The sequence below is a fragment of the Crinia signifera genome, chromosome 12, assembly GCF_055691185.1.
Source record: "Crinia signifera chromosome 12, ASM5569118v1, whole genome shotgun sequence".
Lineage (NCBI taxonomy): Eukaryota > Metazoa > Chordata > Amphibia > Anura > Myobatrachidae > Crinia > Crinia signifera.
The window spans coordinates 19,084,307-19,102,530 of NC_139228.1; the positions used below are offsets into that span (position 1 = coordinate 19,084,307).

The following is an 18,224-nucleotide window of genomic DNA, read 5'->3' on the forward strand; positions in this document are numbered from 1 at the left end:
CTGGACTCTATGGTACGCTTGTTGATCCGGAAAACGAATCGCAGCGAAAGGTTAAAGGTTACCAGCGAGTGGTGACGTTTCCTACAGAGCGGAAGCTGCGGGGACATAGTGCAGCTGGGGGTGATATTTGGAAAGAGTTTGGGGGGCCCCTGTAGCTGGCTGAGGGGAGGAATTCCGGACAGGGCCCGTCCCAGAGGGGGCGGAAATAAGCGGCTGAAGACGCCGGTATAAAGAGACTGGTTACACGCAGGGTAATGCACCTCTTACCCCCGGGCAGCCTATGGGTCTCCAGCTGTTGTGATATTACATGTACCAGTGAGCATGCTGCGACTTCTGGTTCCACAGCAGCTGGAGTGCCACAGTGCCTGCCTCCATATATACAGAGTTTTATCTTCTTATTAGGCACAGACCTGTGTGCTGACACCACCCTCCTCTACTTGTTATTCCCTTGTCTATGGCCTCTTACATAAACTAAACATCGAACCACATTTCACATGCCTGTTACACTGGTGTGGTGACATGCACTAAGGTTCCCCTGATCCTAGTTACATGTCAGTCCTAATTAGCTGTACATTTATATTTGCTGACAATGCTAGCAATCTGGCGTTCCAGGTATATATTATTTATGTGCTGTTTTTTTTTCCTTGTTCTAGGTTAGCCTGTCTGCCTGAAAGAAGCCAAAATGGTTTTAGCAGACCTTGGACGGAAGATTACTTCTGCATTGCGCTCCTTGAGCAATGCCACCATCATTAATGAAGAGGTGAGACTTTGTTTTTTTGCATGAGTAGGGTCATTCTTTTAATTCAATTGTGCAGATGTATTAAAGGCACATAACACTGGGTGATTTTTGCCCAGTGTGTTTGGCCAGCGATGATGAGTAAATCGCTTGGTGCATACGCAATGTGATTTCCAAAGGGGGGTGGATGACTTTACATAGCAGGACGCTATGGAAAGCTTTCCAGCCCATCACTCATCTGCTGGTAATACCAGCAGCTGAGCTGCATCCGCCGGTGTTGATGCACATTTGTGCTAATCGCTGGCTTGTAAACACTGGATGGCTTTTGAGCTGAAAGCAGCTCAAATGGCAAAACTGAGCTGCTTTCAGCTCAAAACCATCCAGAATTTTTGTTATCACCTTCTCCTTTTAAGGCGAAGGTGCTAAAGGTCCAGCCAATGGGCTCATAACTGTCATTGTGTACAGACATGACAGTTAGGGGCCAATTGAATGTTTATCACTCTTTATCACCCTCGCGCTAATCTTTTTATGTTTGAATACATTTTCCCCATTGTTTTATGTACAACGTACTGTACTCTTATGCTGCAGAACTGTAGCAGCCATTATGTTTTGAATCAATTGTCTTTTAGTATAAGCTTAAGTTGATATTGAAAAAATTAATTTGGCATCTTTTGTTTTTCTAAAAAAAATTGTTTTTTCCCTAAATGGTAAAAAAATAGTCCACATGTCTAGATTACTATGTCTGCATATGTGTATTATGTAAATTAGATAAATCCTGGCCTATTGATAACCTGTGTGAGCACTGCTGCATTCTTTGCAGTATGGTTGCTAGGAAACCATTGATAATGCTATGCGTTCATGTTCAGAACATGGGACCCCCTGGATTTGTATCACTAAATTGCTTTTGAACATCATTAAACTTTTTCAGAACGTTAAAATGTGTATCCTTGGGGGGCTCACCTCTCGTCACAGGTTACTCTCTCCAAATAGATGTCCATGTGGAGAGCGTTCTGAGGCAGTTTATTTCTGCTAGCTTAGAAAGGCCCCATGTTCTGAACTTAAGCTGCTGTCATGGTTCCTTGTGATTCTTGGGGCACGCTTTAGAGGGGCAGGAGAATCTGGTCTAGATATGATCTCCCTTGTCCCCTAACCATACTAGGGTTATGTGGATAATATTGCATCTTATATATAAGCAGCTATAAGGGATTCAGCATGAAAAGCCGGCGGTCGGGATCCCGGCGTTCGAAATCCCGACAAGGGGGGGACGTGGATCGCCCCCCCTTGCGGGCTCGCTGCGCTCGCCACGCAGCGGGCCCGGTGCCTCGCTACGCTCGGCACACTAAGTTATTCTCCCTCCGAGGGTGTCGTGGACACCCACAGGGGGGAGAAAGTGTCGGGATTTTGAACGCCGGGATCCCGACCGCCGGTATTTAAACTGCATCCCGCTATAAGCTCAATAGATTTTTAGACCTATCTGTTACTGTCTAGAGATAAACGGAACTCTCCTTTTTTCTGTAATGGGTCGTCCACTATGACTGTAAATAAAGGAGGGGAGGTGATCTAGATATTTCCTTCCCTGAATTTTACAGCCACCTAGAGATTATTATTTTTTTTACATTTTTTGGGGTTCTTTATACTTTTGCCATATACTCTAAGAATCATTCATTGTTGGAATGGTATTTAAAGCATTTTAGAGGTAAAATGGTGCTGTAAGGTGTATACCATGAATGTACATGATGGAGAAGGTATGATTGCTCTTCTCATGCTATGTTAATGTCCTGTGTTTTGCTTTATACCCAGGTGCTGGGTGCAATGCTCAAGGAAGTGTGCACGGCCTTACTTGAAGCAGATGTCAACATCAAACTTGTGAAACAACTAAGGGAAAATGTCAAGTAAGTGCACTGTCCATACAGTAAGAAAGCTTGTACTGTTCCTTACAAACCAACGTACCATATGCATGAAGTTTCAAAGCTGGCCTTGGAGGCTTTCTATGGCATCTTGTTCTATTACTATTATCATTCTTTCTTTTTGTTTTGCATAACGCAAATCTTCAGGCAGTTATGAGCCTTATGTGAACTTCATAATAACGACATGCCTTATATGCACACTCAGACACAGTTGATAGTTTTTCATTCTCCTACATGGGGAGATGCAGGCATGTAGGGTACAGGGTGGCCAGGTACCAAACAGAAAGCAGCTCAGACCCCCTTTCCCCTAGCCTATGGCCTCCAGGTTTTTTTGTTTGGTGTCCAGATGGCCATATTTTAAAGTGCTGTTTTTTTTGTAATCTTGCCATGTACTGAGTGGGCGGAATCGCAGCACCTGTATACCCTTCAGTTCCTTAACACAGCTCAGGAGCGTCCCCATCCTTAGGGGTCTCCTCTGTGACTTCCCATAGTTGCTGTAAGCATGCGGCCCCATGGAAGAGGATGAAAAGGGGATTTTATTATTTTGTACACGTAAAATCCTGTTCTTACAGACCATGGGGGACACAGGCATACTGGGTTGTATTGCATTTTAGTTCGCTCACATGTTCCTCATATTCCTGTTTGCACTCAGTGTTTGCCGTTTCTTCCTGCTCCTCGCTTTGGGCTTGTTAACCTAACTGGTAGCCTGAGGTGCAGGGGGGTATAGTGAAAAAGGAATCCACTGCTCAGAGAATAATTGACCTGCTCGTTGCAGATGACCACCTCTTACCCCCCATGGTCTTGTCTGTAAAAAGGCATTTACAAGTAAGACACAAAAGCCTTTAGTATGTATACTGCAAATATGTAATCTGCCAGTCATGTGACAGCACTTGAGTTTATAAAGACATGCATGTCAGTTTTTGTTCAGGCCAAACATCAGAATGGGGAAAATGTTATTTTGACCATGGATTGATTGGATAATTAAGACTGGTTTCAATGAACCAATGCATCTGACGTTTATCAATCTCCGTTCAAGAATACACTTTTGGGATATTGCGGGATGGGAGATATGCAAGACGAATGTACAGTGTGTAGTGGTAATAGTGTGGCTGGATGCACAGTTCAGCGTATGTGCTGCTAAGTTGTGTACAGGAAGAAAATGTCAAGTTGGCAGAGATGCATGTATCCTGTGTTGTGCTCGCCCCATATCCTAATCGTAATTATGCATGTTCAAAAGATGCGCCTGCATGGGGGCAGTGGTACCTCAGAATCTATTTTAAACTTTGATCCAGGCAAGAGACTGCTATCCACCATGTCTTGACGGTACAATCAATTGTCAGCAGACGGTTATCAGTTCATTCATTTGGTCAGTGACTCCTTGTAAAGACCGTGCCATGGTGGTTACCTGCATCATTATAAGGGCGGAAGAAGGCCTCCTCTTGTAATGGTTGAAATGGTCTGCATTATCAAGTGGGCAGAAAAACCGGAACACCTATCTTTATTCTCGGAAACTGTTGTCTGCAGCTACAACCGGGCAAGTGGTCTCTTCGTCCGGACGTCTTTCAGATAGGAGTGCACCAGTGGGATTACCGGACGTTGACCCGATAGCATCTATGATAAATCACAATGTCCATTGTATAGCTCCAGAACAAGATATCTGAATGCTCTGGCAGCGGATGTTCCATGGTTTGAGATTGCGCCACAAGGTCTTTGTGTCTCTATCTCGGGCTGTGTGGTATGGGGCTTAGCTGCTCAGCTGTGTCGGTCTGTCATCCGGTCTTTGTGAATCTGGTTACTATGGACAACATCCCGCCTTCAAAAGAACTCTCATCTTTAGTAAACTTACCCCTGTATTTTCGCTTTGATGAGGGGTCTGTAATTGGATATATGGAAAAGAAAAATAAAGTAGCGCTTGCCAATGAGGAAAATCAATATAAAAATTTATTACACATGAGTATAGCAATAAATAAACCAATATAATAAGGATATACACAATAAAATATATGAATAAAAGCTCAAGCCCTCAATGATTGCCACTTTTTGTAGGATGTTAATAGGATCCGTCCTATATGTGCCGTAGAGTGGGTATCTCAATAGGGACCCAATAAAGTTCTTTATTGAACTGAGATGGTGTGTAAAGTTTCCACTTGAAAAAAGTCAGCGAATTTAGAAGATGGATATAATTACCACTATTTGTCCCTTGGGAGTCTTGTGTCCATTTAGGACTGCTGAAGAAGCTGTGATCTCCGTATGGGGTTGTGGATGCAATCTTCTCCGCTTGATAATGGCATATATAGAGCCAGGTGGAGGGTCTCAGAAAGATGGTTTTTTTTCCCTCCAAGAAATAAGATGGTAAACGGCTGGTTGGATCCAAATAACGCAGTGTGGCCAGGGCAGTGAGGGGCCAGGGTGAGCAAGCAGCTTCCAACGCGTTTCACTGTCTCTAGGGACAGCTTTGTCAAGGATATGTAATTGGATAGCCTGAAATGACCATTAGACTCTTATCATGATAAAATCACTTTTCTTGTGGCAAATAACTGCGGGTAATAAGATACCCTCCTTCCTCAGTTGGCTGGGTAGACCAATTAGTAAAGAATAACTGAGACAATGTAGTGGACAAACCGCACTTGGCTTGGGCCACATTGGCTGTTAAGATTGAGCGATATCAGTCTGCCCTTAACATCCTCTTCCTAAATGTCAACTTGTGATTCTGTTTTGATGTGAGATGAGGCGTTGGATTGGTGTACTAAAGTAGGGAATCTCACTTACGGTGACTGTTGTGCCCATGTTCTCTTTAGGTCTGCAATTGATCTGGAAGAGATGGCATCTGGTCTCAATAAGAGAAAGATGATACAGCATGCTGTCTTCAAGGAGCTTGTCAAGGTATTTTGTCCTGTGGGGTGGGGGGGGGGGGTTCTTCGCAGTGATTCTTTAAGACGCAGAAACATGTATTAAAATTGTACTCCTTTCCGTTAGATATAAATGTTTGGTAAGATGGCAGTGTTACCTGTAGATAACAAGGGCACTTTATCGGGGTTGGTCATTTGAACATTGGCTAATAATCCTCTCAAGGTGGCCAGCCAGATCATACACCTCAGATCTGGCTGGTTGGAACAAAAACATGGTTATGGATGAGAGCAAATAACAGTTGACCATCTGCTTGGAAATGCTGGAAAACTGACAAACTGTCACTCATCCATAACCACGTTTTTGTTCCAACCAGCCAGATATGAAGATAAATCTTACTAGTGTATGGGCACCTTTAGAGCTACTCAATGTTCTCTTGGTCCTACATTATTTCTACCTTCATTGGCTTTCCAAAAAAAATGTAAACACGTTTTTTTTTTGCTCTTTTTACCCCTCTTAATAAAACTGATACCTTTACCATCAGATTATGGGCATGCAAGTCAAGCTGTTATGGTACAACTCCTACCAGGCCTTGCTAGCAGATTGTTCTACAGTTTAAGAACAATTACTTAAGTCACTGTGCCATTTTTAATCAGTGGTTTTCAGGTGCTGCTTGTCCATATATTCTGTGTGCTGGCAACTTGTTTCTAATCAGATCAGGCACCGCAGCACAGCATGTTTGAGAGAACAAAGCAAAATGTGACAGGGCCAGTGTCCTGATATATGCAAGTAGGATGCCTTAGTCACTAATACCCCTTTCACACCAGCCTAATTTCCCTGGTTGGGCCAAAAATTGCCAGGATTCCAATGCTGCTATGGAGCAGGGTTGTTCTGGGTTCTCTGGGACCTGGCTGGTGTGAAAGGGATAGGGGGTACTTACCCGGGTTTGCCCGTCCTCGGTGTGCTGTCAGGCTGGAAACCACACAGGCGGCGGGTGCAAATGACAGGAAAGGCGATGGATGAAGATGGCGAAGCTCTCCAGTGCCCTCACTGCCGCCAGAAAGCTGCGTCATCTGCGCCCGCCTGTGTGGATCCCTGGCCTGTACTGACCAGCAACAGGGGTGAGTACTCACCGGTGCACCCCAGGCGAGGGGGGGGGCTGAGGGGTACCTGCTGCGCCATCTGGCAGGAGCGGGCAGGGGTGTCTGTGCCGCGGGGGGGTACCTGCGGCGCTGTGTATTAAGCTGGCGGCGGGGTCCCTGTAGTGATTAGCAAATAACTAGCGCTATCAGGCGGCGGCGTGGGAAGCGCTTCTGATTTTGAAAACACTTGTCGCACGCTGATTGGCTGAATCTCAGCCAATCAGCGTGCGGCAAGTGTTCTCAAACCCAGCAGCGCTTCCCACGCCGCCACTGGATAGCGCTAGTTATTTGGTAATCACTGGAGGGACCCCTCCGCCAGCTTAGTACACAGCGCCACAGGTACCCCTGCAGCACGGACACCCCTGCCCGCTCCTGGCAGACAGCGACACGGACACCCCTGCCCGCTCCTGCCAGCACCTCCGCTCACCTCCATGCAAGGAGCGAACTGCCGCCCTCCAGTGGCAAATGCCTAGAGCTTGCCCAGTGGCGGTGCCGGCCCTGCTTGCCGCCCTCAAGCTGCCTGACTTTTCTACTGTGAAATGGGCCAACCCGGGAATGGCCCGGCGTGATCCCTGGACCATATTCCCGGGTGGGTCCCTGCATTTTCTGGTGTCAAATGGGTATTAGGTAATGGAAGGAATAGAGGGGTAGATGGATAAAGCAGTGAGGAGTAGTGGCCTATTGCAACCAATCAGCACTTAAGGAACATCTATAATTAGCATAATATAAATAGCTCACTTCTCCTCTGGCTCTCTTCTCCTCTGGCTCTCTTCTCCTCTGGCTCTCTTCTCCTCTGGCTCTCTTCTCCTCTGGCTCTCTTCTCCTCTGGCTCTCTTCTCCTCTGGCTCTCTTCTCCTCTGGCTCTCTTCTCCTCCCTTATCACTGCTTCATACATCTACCTCAAAACCACACAGCCGTAGAGTAGTAATGTGAGACATGTCTTAAATTGATGTGAGAAGATTGCGGTGTTAATGGATTTTATTAACTAATTGGGTATTTATGCATTTTTACTTTGCTTTCTGATATTTTCCGTTAATTTGAATGAGAATGTTAGCAGTTTCTGTCTAGTGCAGCGCTTGTTAATTGCTCCTTCTCTTCCAAAGCTTGTGGATCCAGGAGTAAAGGCATGGACACCCACTAAAGGAAAACCAAACGTTATAATGTTTGTGGGATTACAAGGAAGTGGAAAAACAACTACATGTTCAAAGGTGAGAGGAGTGAGCGTGCTAAGCTGTAGCAGATTGCGTCCACACTGTTTCACGTATTTGGCATATTAATTCATTGGTGTTGTAATAAACAGCCGTTAACTTTTTGTCTAATTCACGGCCGTTTTCAAACAATCCACGGACTCTCTCACAGTCTGAACATTGAGTTCCGACTGTCGAGTTACTTCCGGAACATATGAAAACAGCTAGGGATCCCGACTGTTGGGACGTTCCGACAGTCGGAATCCCAGATTGTATACCTCCCCATAGCATTGCACGTGTGGTTACTAGTTTTGTTTTCTTGCAGCTGGCATATTACTATCAGAGGAAAGGTTGGAAAACGTGTTTAATATGTGCTGACACATTCAGAGCAGGTAAGTGCCCGGCACCTTGGTACTTATCAGCTGGGACAGAACTAGATTTATTAGTGGCTGGTCGGATTGTTGGTGGTTGTTCTATTGCAGAGATGTAGCCAGCCCTGAGCTTAGTATAGCATGTATAAGAATTTCCTGAATGTGATCTGTTACTGCATTACTTAATGTAACACATTAATTACACTGTATGCTTATAGGAGCCTTTGACCAGCTGAAACAGAACGCCACAAAAGCCAGGATACCCTTTTATGGCAGGTAAGTTGAATTGGAAGTTCCACAACAAGGACTGCAACCTGAACTAGCTTTGGTTTATCACACTATGAAGCACTGAGACCGATATCACCTTGGGGTTCTCATCCAGTCTCTCCGTTGGAAAAATAATCCCCTCCCCCCTCTTACTGGGTACATGGCAACACCCGTACCCAGTATTTCAGTGATATGTCTTCAGATACTATGTCAAGACTAACAAATGGGTCTTTTAAGCGCTAGCATGCATGGTAACCACCGGAGGCTGAACATTCATCTTATAGTCTGCCCCCTTGTTATAAAGTAGAAACTTTTCATCCAATGGCGTTCCAGTATTTAGGGGCAGACGAGTAAGTACTATATAATACAAACCCCCCTCAAGTAGAGGTTTTTTTTTTTTTATGTAACATTACATTGAGTTGTAAGGATGACCCTTTCTCCCCCCCCCCCCCCCTTTTCATTTCAGTTATACAGAGATGGATCCAGTGAACATAGCCTATGAAGGTGTAGAAAAATTTAAGAATGAGAACTTTGAAATAATCATCGTGGATACAAGCGGTCGGCACAAACAAGAGGATTCTCTCTTTGAAGAAATGCTTCAAGTCTCCAATGCCGTAGTAAGGAAACTGTTCTGATTGTGCATTGTTTTTCTTTTTAAAGAATGGTAATAATTGTGGTCAATAGCTTCATGGAGTTCTTCTTTTTGGGTTCTATTTGAGTCTTTATTAAAAATGGCTGTCGTCGGACATTATCAGGAGAGCACAGATAGGCCCCTGTTACATGGAGGCCACATGCCTTCAGAGGGGAGGAAGTTTTAAGAATGGTGGCATCCTGAGACATCGCCCCGTTCAAAGTAACGGAGTTCTTCAAAAGGATTATAAGACTAATGTTACATTATGGAGATGGTCGACAATAGTTTTTGGGGGGGTTTTTTTGAGCCGACATGTGCGGTCCTATACTTCTGACGGATCGCATGCGACCCCTGTTCCCAGCCCTCCGCAGGGAGGAAGGTCTAAGGTCGTACCTGCATGCCGATCTGACCTCCGACTCAGGACCCAATTTGGGATGCTTTCTCTGCCCGTTTCGTTGGGAACGGGTGAAATCGGTCCAAATCGAGTCAGTGTATGGGGCCCTTTTTAGACTAATGCAATATGGACAATAGGGTTAGTGTGCCTTAGAAACATCACATTATGTTTTCAACCAATATTTGTTAACACTTTATTTTTTTTCTTTTGTTTCACTTATATAAAGCAACCGGACAATATAGTATACGTTATGGATGCCTCAATTGGACAAGCTTGCGAAGCTCAGGCCAAAGCCTTTAAAGATAAAGTGGATGTAGCGTCAGTGATTGTAACCAAACTGGACGGCCATGCTAAAGGAGGAGGCGCTCTTAGTGCGTAAGTCTGTTCTACTGTCTCTGCTCTGCACCCGTAAGAGAGTGTTTATATGAATGAGTGCATGTGTGTGTTTTATAGCTATACATATAGGAGGGTATTTAATCCCATATATAAAATAAGTCTGATCTGTATTGTCAGAAACAGCCGCGGATTGACAAATTCATGGACCGTTTTCGTGAATGCTCAGACTTTCCGACACTCGGAACATTAAATTCCAACTGTCAATTTGCAGGCGAGAGAAACGAAAACTGCCTGGGATTCCGACTGTCTGGACGTTCTGACAGTCAGAATCCCAGACTGAATAGAGAGAGAGAGAGAGAGAGAGAGCGATATCGAGATATAGATCTAAATCTAGTATAGTACTGACAAGGGAACAGTCCTTGTAATGACAAATACAGGTGCGGTGCCAGGTTCATATGAAACAATAAACACTCCATAAAGAACCAGCTTGCACGTTTTATGCAGCTTTTATTTTTAAATAAACTTGCAGAAAGTCCAGGGATCAGTGGCAATAGCCCGCCCAATGGTCTTCAATATCCATATAATGAAATGACGGTTTAAGCTTACCCGTATATTAGGACATACTTGTCAGATTAGTCTGGGAGGGAGGTCTTGTTTTGCTTCTGGAGGTGAGGGGACATGACTTGGTTGTGGGGTTTTCAGTCCAATTTTCCGTGAACACATGGCATTCGGAAACACTTGTATGTGAGGTGTCTGTATACTCGCAGTGACACCCACTTACGCTCCAATTGTCTTATGTCACAGTGTTGCAGCAACAAAGAGCCCAATCATTTTTATTGGAACCGGAGAGCACATAGATGACTTTGAACCTTTTAAAACACAGCCGTTCATCAGCAAACTCTTAGGTAAGTGGCGCCTCCATTGGGAGTTCTAAAAGAACATGTTTGCACCCTGTAATAGCGACAGAGTATTTCACAATCCAGCCTGCAGCTTTTACTAGGTTCTGTAGAGACATAAGATTTTATAGGTATTCTCATGTAATTTTGCTACTTCAGGAAAAACCGTCCTAGTCCCACTCTGGTGAAGCCTGTTCTTCCAAGCCCCCACTCATTTCATTGTCCGCTGCCTCATATGTGTTTATTACCAGTTATTTATATAGCGCACACATATTCCGCAGTGCTGTACAGAAAATATTTGAACATTCACATCAGTCCCTGCCCCAGTGGAGTTTACAATCTATATTCCCTACCCCATGTACATGCACACACAGACATTCTAGGGGTCAATTTGTTGGGAGCCGATTAACCTACCAGTAAATGTTTGGATTGTGGGAGGAAACTTGAGTACCCGGAGGAAACCCACGCAAGCACAGGGAGAATATACAAACTCCACACAGTTAGGGCCATGGTGGCAATCAATCCCGTGACCTCAGCGCTGAGGCAGTAATGCTAACCACTAGATCATACGTTGCTTTTATGGCAATGAAATTTCCTTTTAAATGATAGTAAACCCTGATGGATGTAGTAGAGACTGCAGCATAAAACAGTACTTTTTATCAGTATTTAATGTGATCATGCAATGGTTTCCTTGCAGCAGAAGCAATTTTATAACATTGTTTTTATAATTATTATTATTCTATTTTTTTTTTTTTTACATTGTATCGCTCAGGAATGGGAGACATTGAAGGTTTGATTGATAAAGTGAACGAGTTGAAGCTAGATGATAATGAAGCCCTTATAGAGAAGCTGAAGCATGGTAAGAAAATATGCAAGTGGGGAGGGGGGGGGGGGGATTTTGTATTGAATCCAGGATCTGGTACATATTTGGTTGTAGCTCCTGATTTTTCTGGGTACGGTCTGGAAGAATTACTGGTCTCTGCTAATCCTGTGCTTTTCCATTTAAGGTCAGTTCACCCTCAGAGATATGTATGAACAGTTTCAAAATATCATGAAAATGGGTCCATTTAGCCAGATCCTGGTAAGTTCTTTGTGTGTATACCACCACCATAGCGACAGGTTGTGCAGTTTGAGGGGGGTATTCCAACTGTCGGAATGTCTCGGTCCCGGGCCGTTTTCGGTCCGTCTGACTGCAACTGGTCAGTTTGAATTCAATGTTCTGACTGACCTGTGCGCTGGTTCTTCCTCCCTTTTCCTACCTTCCCTTATGTTTATGCACCTTGTTATCCAGGACGACGTACGGCTGGTTCTCACGGCTGCTTGATGTCCTGTCTCTTAGTAAGAGTTAGATGAGGCAGTTATAAAGAAGAACGCTTCTATGGGATTTTACAATAGACAATTCTCCAAATCATTATTGAATTGTCCTGACACACTCAGCTCACCCTTTCCACACACTTGGTTTCATCGCATCTCGTTGTGAACCTGAGGTGCTAAGGAAATACCTTGTACATAGTGCCTGATTCAGACCCGTTCACTAGCCTTCGGTCCGAAAAGTTAGTCAATATTTTTCAGATGGCCGCCGAATTTGGGCCGTGCGCTGACGTCAACTGTCCGCCCCAAGCAGACATCACCACGCCTGCGTTAACAGGGGAACGGTCAGCGTAAAATGCCGGACGTTCCCCTGCTCGCCCCTTACTAAACAGACGCCTCAGCCAGTGTGATACTCATCGATGGCGTTTGCACAGGAGAATTGCACATGCGCCGTCCCTCCCCATTGAAAACTGGTCTAAATGGGGCGTTGCGCGTTGTCCTGGAAGCGGTTACACATTTATTCCATCACCTATTAATATTTGTGTTGACAGGGGATGATTCCTGGTTTCGGACAAGACTTTATGAGCAAGGGTAATGAGCAAGAATCCATGGCAAGACTGAAAAAGCTTATGACCATAATGGACAGCATGAATGACCAGGGTAAGATCATCTATCCCCTTAATGGGCATTTTTATATTTATATTTTTTTAAATGCACAGAATCTCATGCTTTATCTTTCTTGCCATCAGCAAAATGAGAACAGTTGGTTCTCCAATTGTAAAGCGCAACCGAATATGCTGCGCTATATAAGAAACTGTAAATAAATGCTGTAGGGATTTGCATCGCCGGGATACGGTCGGTTGGTCGACCTAAAGATAGTTGACAGTCATTAGGTTGACACTGTTGGGTCGACATACTGCAAGGTCGACAGGTTATTAGGTCGACATGGTCTAGGTTGACAGTCAAAAGTTCGACATGGGGTTTTTCACCTTTTTTTTTTAGCCGACATGTGCCGACAGGCGGTATTTCATGCCATACGAGGGCGTGGTGGGAGAATAAAGTAGTGTGCCCGAAGCATGACTAGCACAGCGAGTCATGCGAGGGGATGCGGTGCACTTAATCCTGTGTCATGTCAACTGCGTCGACAAAAGTGAAAAACCCCATGTCGACCTTTTGACTGTGACCTTGTCCCCTTTCAACCCAACGGTGCTGACCTAATGACTGTCGACCATCTTTAGGTCGACCCAATGATCCATACTCCTCTCACCTCTAGTTGACCAATGTTTGGTTTGGCACCAAAGATGAATCCAGGGGTAGATTTCTGGCAATAGAAACAGGCACATAAAGGGAACAAGGCCTTGAATATGCTACAGGGGGCTGCAGTACCAAAAGCAATCTGTCCTCTAAACCTCCTTCCTAGTACTAAATTCTGCCTCTGACTCCTTCCTCAGTTTCTCTCGAATTATGCTCCTGGTAATATTGTTAGGGGGGGATGTATCAAGCCTTGTAAAGACTGTAGAAGTTTCCCAGGGCAAAGAATCGGCTTCTGTTTTATCGTATTATCTTTGTCCTGTCTTCCTCTAGAGCTTGATAACACCGATGGCGCCAAGCTCTTCAGCAAACAACCTGGCAGAATTCAGAGAGTGGCGCGGGGATCTGGAGTCTCTACAAGAGATGTACAGGAGCTGCTAGCACAATACACAAAGTTTGCACAAATGGTTAAAAAAATGGGAGGCATCAAAGGACTGTTTAAAGGTTTGTATCCAGTGATCGAGTATTTTCAAATTATACGATTGTAATGCATGAGATTTGGTCTAAAGGTGTGTGTACACATTGGGCCTGATACTAGGTCACTCGCAAAAGCAAATTCTCTAATGGACAAAAAACCATGTGCACGGCAGGTGGGGCTGGTGTAATGTGAGTTAGATTTGGGTGAGTTATTTTGTTTCTGTGCAGGGTAAATACTGGCGGCTTTATTTTTACACTACAATATAGATATCTGTTTGAAGTACAAACCCCCGGTACTTGTTTCCTAGCACGGGGCCGTCGGGTCCCATCGCATACCATAACTTAAGGTATGCGATGGGACCCGATCAGACCCGATTTTTAACCTTCAAAGACAGAAAGTTCATCGTGAGGTGGCGTTAACAATGGGGGGGGCATTTGACATATAATTAACCATTAGGGTGGGTATACAATGAAAAATCGGGTCTGGGGGGCATTTTACATTGGGCGGTATTCAATGAGCCAGAATCGCTGGTCACAGTGATCCAGATTTAACATTCGCCTGCCAATCGCCGGTTTTTTGCTGTGAATCGCCATGCATGGGGATTCGTGGGGAGTCGCCAAGTAACCCTATTCAACGTGGCTGAGAATCGCCGTCCCTAACGGCGATTCTCAGCCATACCGGCGTTTCCCTATACAGCCGCATTAATGTAGTCAGTTGTTTAAAAAAATGCAGAGAAATGCCAGAAAAAAGCAAATTACCCTGTACAAACGCTTCCCATACAGCATACGGCAAACGCTGGGTATTCTGCTCTACGGGCAAACGAAGGAGTGAGGTGGGGAGGAGAATCATGGGTAAGTGAGGTGCACCATGGGTAAGAACAGTGCTTTGTGGGAGAAAAAAAAAATGCCTGAAAAAATTAAATATATATTTGTATAGCACTTCTACGACCATGACATCACACAAGGGCAGCAAATAATAATACATTAGACTTGCATAGTTAAATAGAACACTTCAAACCAATTATTTCACATGTTCCTATAAAAGTTCACCAGAAAAAAATGACGAGGGACACTCGGTGAGGAACGGCGATATGAAAGAAGAAAAAGGAATCGCCAACTTCTCATTGAATACACTTTTGGCGATTCCCCTCAACTACCGTCGATTCCCCATGTAAAATCCTATAGACCAAAAACGGCGATTTGGAGAGAATAACATTTGGCGATTGCTGCTTCATTCACCGGTAGTCATCGGCGATTTCAGCTCATTGAATACGGTGATTCGCATTTGGGGCTCCAAAAATCACCGTCAGACACGATAAAAACACAGAATCGCCATAAAACTTGGCGATTCTGGCTCATTGAATACCGCCCATTGAGTCCAAAGTAAAAATCGGGTCGGTCGCGTCCCATCGCAATGCGACCGATTTTTCAGAGCCGATGGCATACAATTAAAGTCGGTGGCGCCGTGCTAGGAAACAAGTACCCAAACCCCACCCAAATCTAACTCTCTCTGCACGTGTTACATCTGCCTCCCCTGCAGTGCACATGGATTTGTCCATTAGAAAGAGAATTTGTCGGCTTGAACCTGTTTGCTAGACTGAGAACATGTGCAGCCTGGTGAACAGCTCTGAATCAGGCCCATTATTGCTGGGTTTTTTTTGTTTGTTTGTTTGATTTTACTGCATGAAATTGTGATTTTAGGTCACGTCTGACTACTTAAAAAAAAATTTTTGCATCTATTTCCCATCTAGGAGGGGACATGTCGAAAAATGTAAATCCATCACAAATGGCGAAACTAAACCAACAGATGGCAAAAATGATGGACCCCAGAGTGTTACAGCACATGGGTAAGTTCAAGTTCAACTTTATTTGTCATATGCAGTGTAACACAAGGTGAACATACAACAAAATGTGCTAGACGAAAAATTCGGTCATCAGCAAAAAAACAAACCGGTTGCGTATCCCTTATCTGAATTGCTTGGGACCATGAGCATTTTGGATAAGGGATTTTTGCAGATTTTGCTATGATTTTTTGTTTTCATACTTACCTGGTCCCCTAGCGGTGCCCCGATGTCCACGGCGGCCATCGGAATCTCCTGTCCCAAGGATGCATTGCACCGGTGATGTCACTGGCGGGCCCGTGCAATGCATCCTTGGGACCGGGGATTCCGCTGAAGAGTATTCCGATGGCCGCTGGGGGACGAGGTAAGTATGAAAAAAGGTGCAGGGGAGAAAAAAACTAATTATTCTGGAAATTTCGGGTTTTGGAATATACCGATAGGGGAGACTAAACCTGTACTGAATATAAAAGTGTGGTGTACTGTACAATGATAGAGCGTAGATCGTAGATGAATGCAGCTCCTATTTGTTTCCAGGGACACTTTCAATAACGTCTAAGCGAATGTCCCCTTTATAATGTATTTCCTCCTATGACTTGTTCGGAATAATATTTCAATGTACTCTTCTTTGATGTTCAGCAGGCCAGTGTGCGACTGGCTGTGTATTCTGTGCCGTGTCCAAGTAGTTTGCATTTAATACCAGCGTAAAACTTCTGTTGGATAACGAATATCCTAACGACTAATAAATCCCTTTGTGTTGCCAGGTGGAATGGCCGGCCTTCAGTCTATGATGAGACAATTTCAACAAGGAGCTGCAGGGAATATGAAAGGAATGATGGGATTTAACAACATGTAACCATTGCCTTCAAGCACAGTTGACCCATCACTTGGCATCATTCCTACTGTGAACTGCAAAGCTCATCTGGCAGAGAGGCCGCCCTGATTCTCCTGGAAGCCCGTGAAATCAAGTGGCTAAAGAGACTTAGATTATATATATATGCTCATTTTACGATGGTTCCTTCACAACTATTTTAAATTTTCAGTTGGCGTTTTGCTTAACTTCAGACCAGGGCAAAGATAGCAAGTTTTAAATTATGAAACCAATAAACCTATTTTGAAAAAAAAAAAAAAGACCAGACAAAGTAAGTTTTTACAACTACGTTTGTATACTTCAAGCTCACTGGTAAGTCCCTGGAAAAAAGTGTCTGCTGTCAAATAAATTTCATAATTATTGTCATGTGCTTGTTATGTCCTTCTACATATCCTGCTTATATTGCCAAAACATGTAGGGGCACTTTAATTCTTGGCAGAATGTGGCCTTGTAATTTGTTTAAGATTACGGTACCCTAATGGGTGCTGTGTGACTCTCCAACGGTCGTTTCTCCGTCATCTGAATCCAGACTCCTAAATGCCAGACAGTCGGGAACCAGACTGCCAGGGGCTATTTTCCCTTGTTGGGGTCCATGACCCCCATAGAGGGAGCATAGAAGAATGTGAGCCATAAAACATGCAGTAAGCCTGCAAAGGGCTCTGATGCGCTCGCCCCCTGTTGGACTATTGACAGTCAGGATGTCAGGGAAAGGACCGTCAGAATCCAGCGGTCTGGAACGAATACCGCACAAAACATCCCACACACCTCTACATGGCTCTTTTTTGTAAAGAAATAGAATTTAACAAATCTGCTGCACAATTACTATTGTTACATGTATTCCATAAATGTTATTTATTTCATCCGGTTTTGTAGTTGCACCATCCATGTAAATTGACCTTTTAAATAACTAGAAGACTGTTAAAGCCACTGGCTGGGTTTAAATGACTAAGTGCCTGATTCGGGGGCGGGTCTTGACCTGATCGCTGTGCTGAAGATTCAGATTTGCAGCACAGTGATGCAGTGTGAATCGGGCCTTAGATGAGAATTACAGATTGTATTCTATTTATACCAAATTGCACCAGGAAAACAAGATCTTTGTCATGCGGGGGAGAGAGAATGGCTGCAAGTTCTCTCAGAGTTCATTTTATAGTGCTAGAGGTGGGGAAATAACCAGAGGTAAGTGCATTAGATAGAAGTTTGTTTTTAGCATCAGTTGTTTGTTTTTAGCATCAGTTGTGTGTATCTGAGAGCTAGAAAAGCAGAATCTGGACTCCATGGTTTGTGGAGAATGATATGTTGGAGGCAGGAAAAATTGCCTTTTTAATAGGTGACAAGGAGGTCAGGGGATTTAAGAGCTAGAATAGGGGATAGTTTATGGATAATATAGGGAATGGAAGTGGGTTGTGGGGTCACTTGTTAATGCAAGGAAACCAGACAGAGGGCATGCAGTTGGGAATTCATAGCTGTATTATATCCTACATCCGCTATACCTGTAGTTGTTTAAACTTTGATCCTTTCCATTGGTCTGGAGTAAAGGCTTGGGGTGGACATTGTTATGCTCTTTCCCAATGGGTCTGCATGATTGTGATCATTGTGAGATGACTAAATGGTTGTAGTTCCGGACAGGAGGCCACACCTGTCATTTAAATTAACTGGAGCAACTCGCTAGATAACAAAGGGTACAAGCACTGTAAAATTGGCATATGATGATGATGATGATGTAAAATATAATTGTGACATTTATTTGAATAAGAATTTAAAT

The 18,224-nt window shown here is 44.1% G+C and overlaps 1 protein-coding gene across 1 annotated transcript; it reads left to right on the forward strand.

Annotated features, from left to right (window-relative positions):
- The first annotated feature begins 53 nt into the window (after positions 1–53).
- SRP54 (signal recognition particle 54) lies at positions 54–16,828 on the forward strand. Its single transcript, XM_083166253.1, has 16 exons — positions 54–251; positions 654–760; positions 2,537–2,628; positions 5,442–5,526; positions 7,736–7,840; positions 8,145–8,211; positions 8,409–8,466; positions 8,924–9,074; positions 9,709–9,857; positions 10,623–10,723; positions 11,487–11,573; positions 11,722–11,795; positions 12,577–12,685; positions 13,610–13,780; positions 15,505–15,600; positions 16,356–16,828. Exons 2-16 carry the CDS (start codon positions 683–685, stop codon positions 16,445–16,447), a joined length of 1,515 nt encoding a protein of 504 aa, XP_083022379.1. The 5' UTR covers positions 54–251; positions 654–682; the 3' UTR covers positions 16,448–16,828.
- Positions 16,829–18,224: the final 1,396 nt, after the last annotated feature.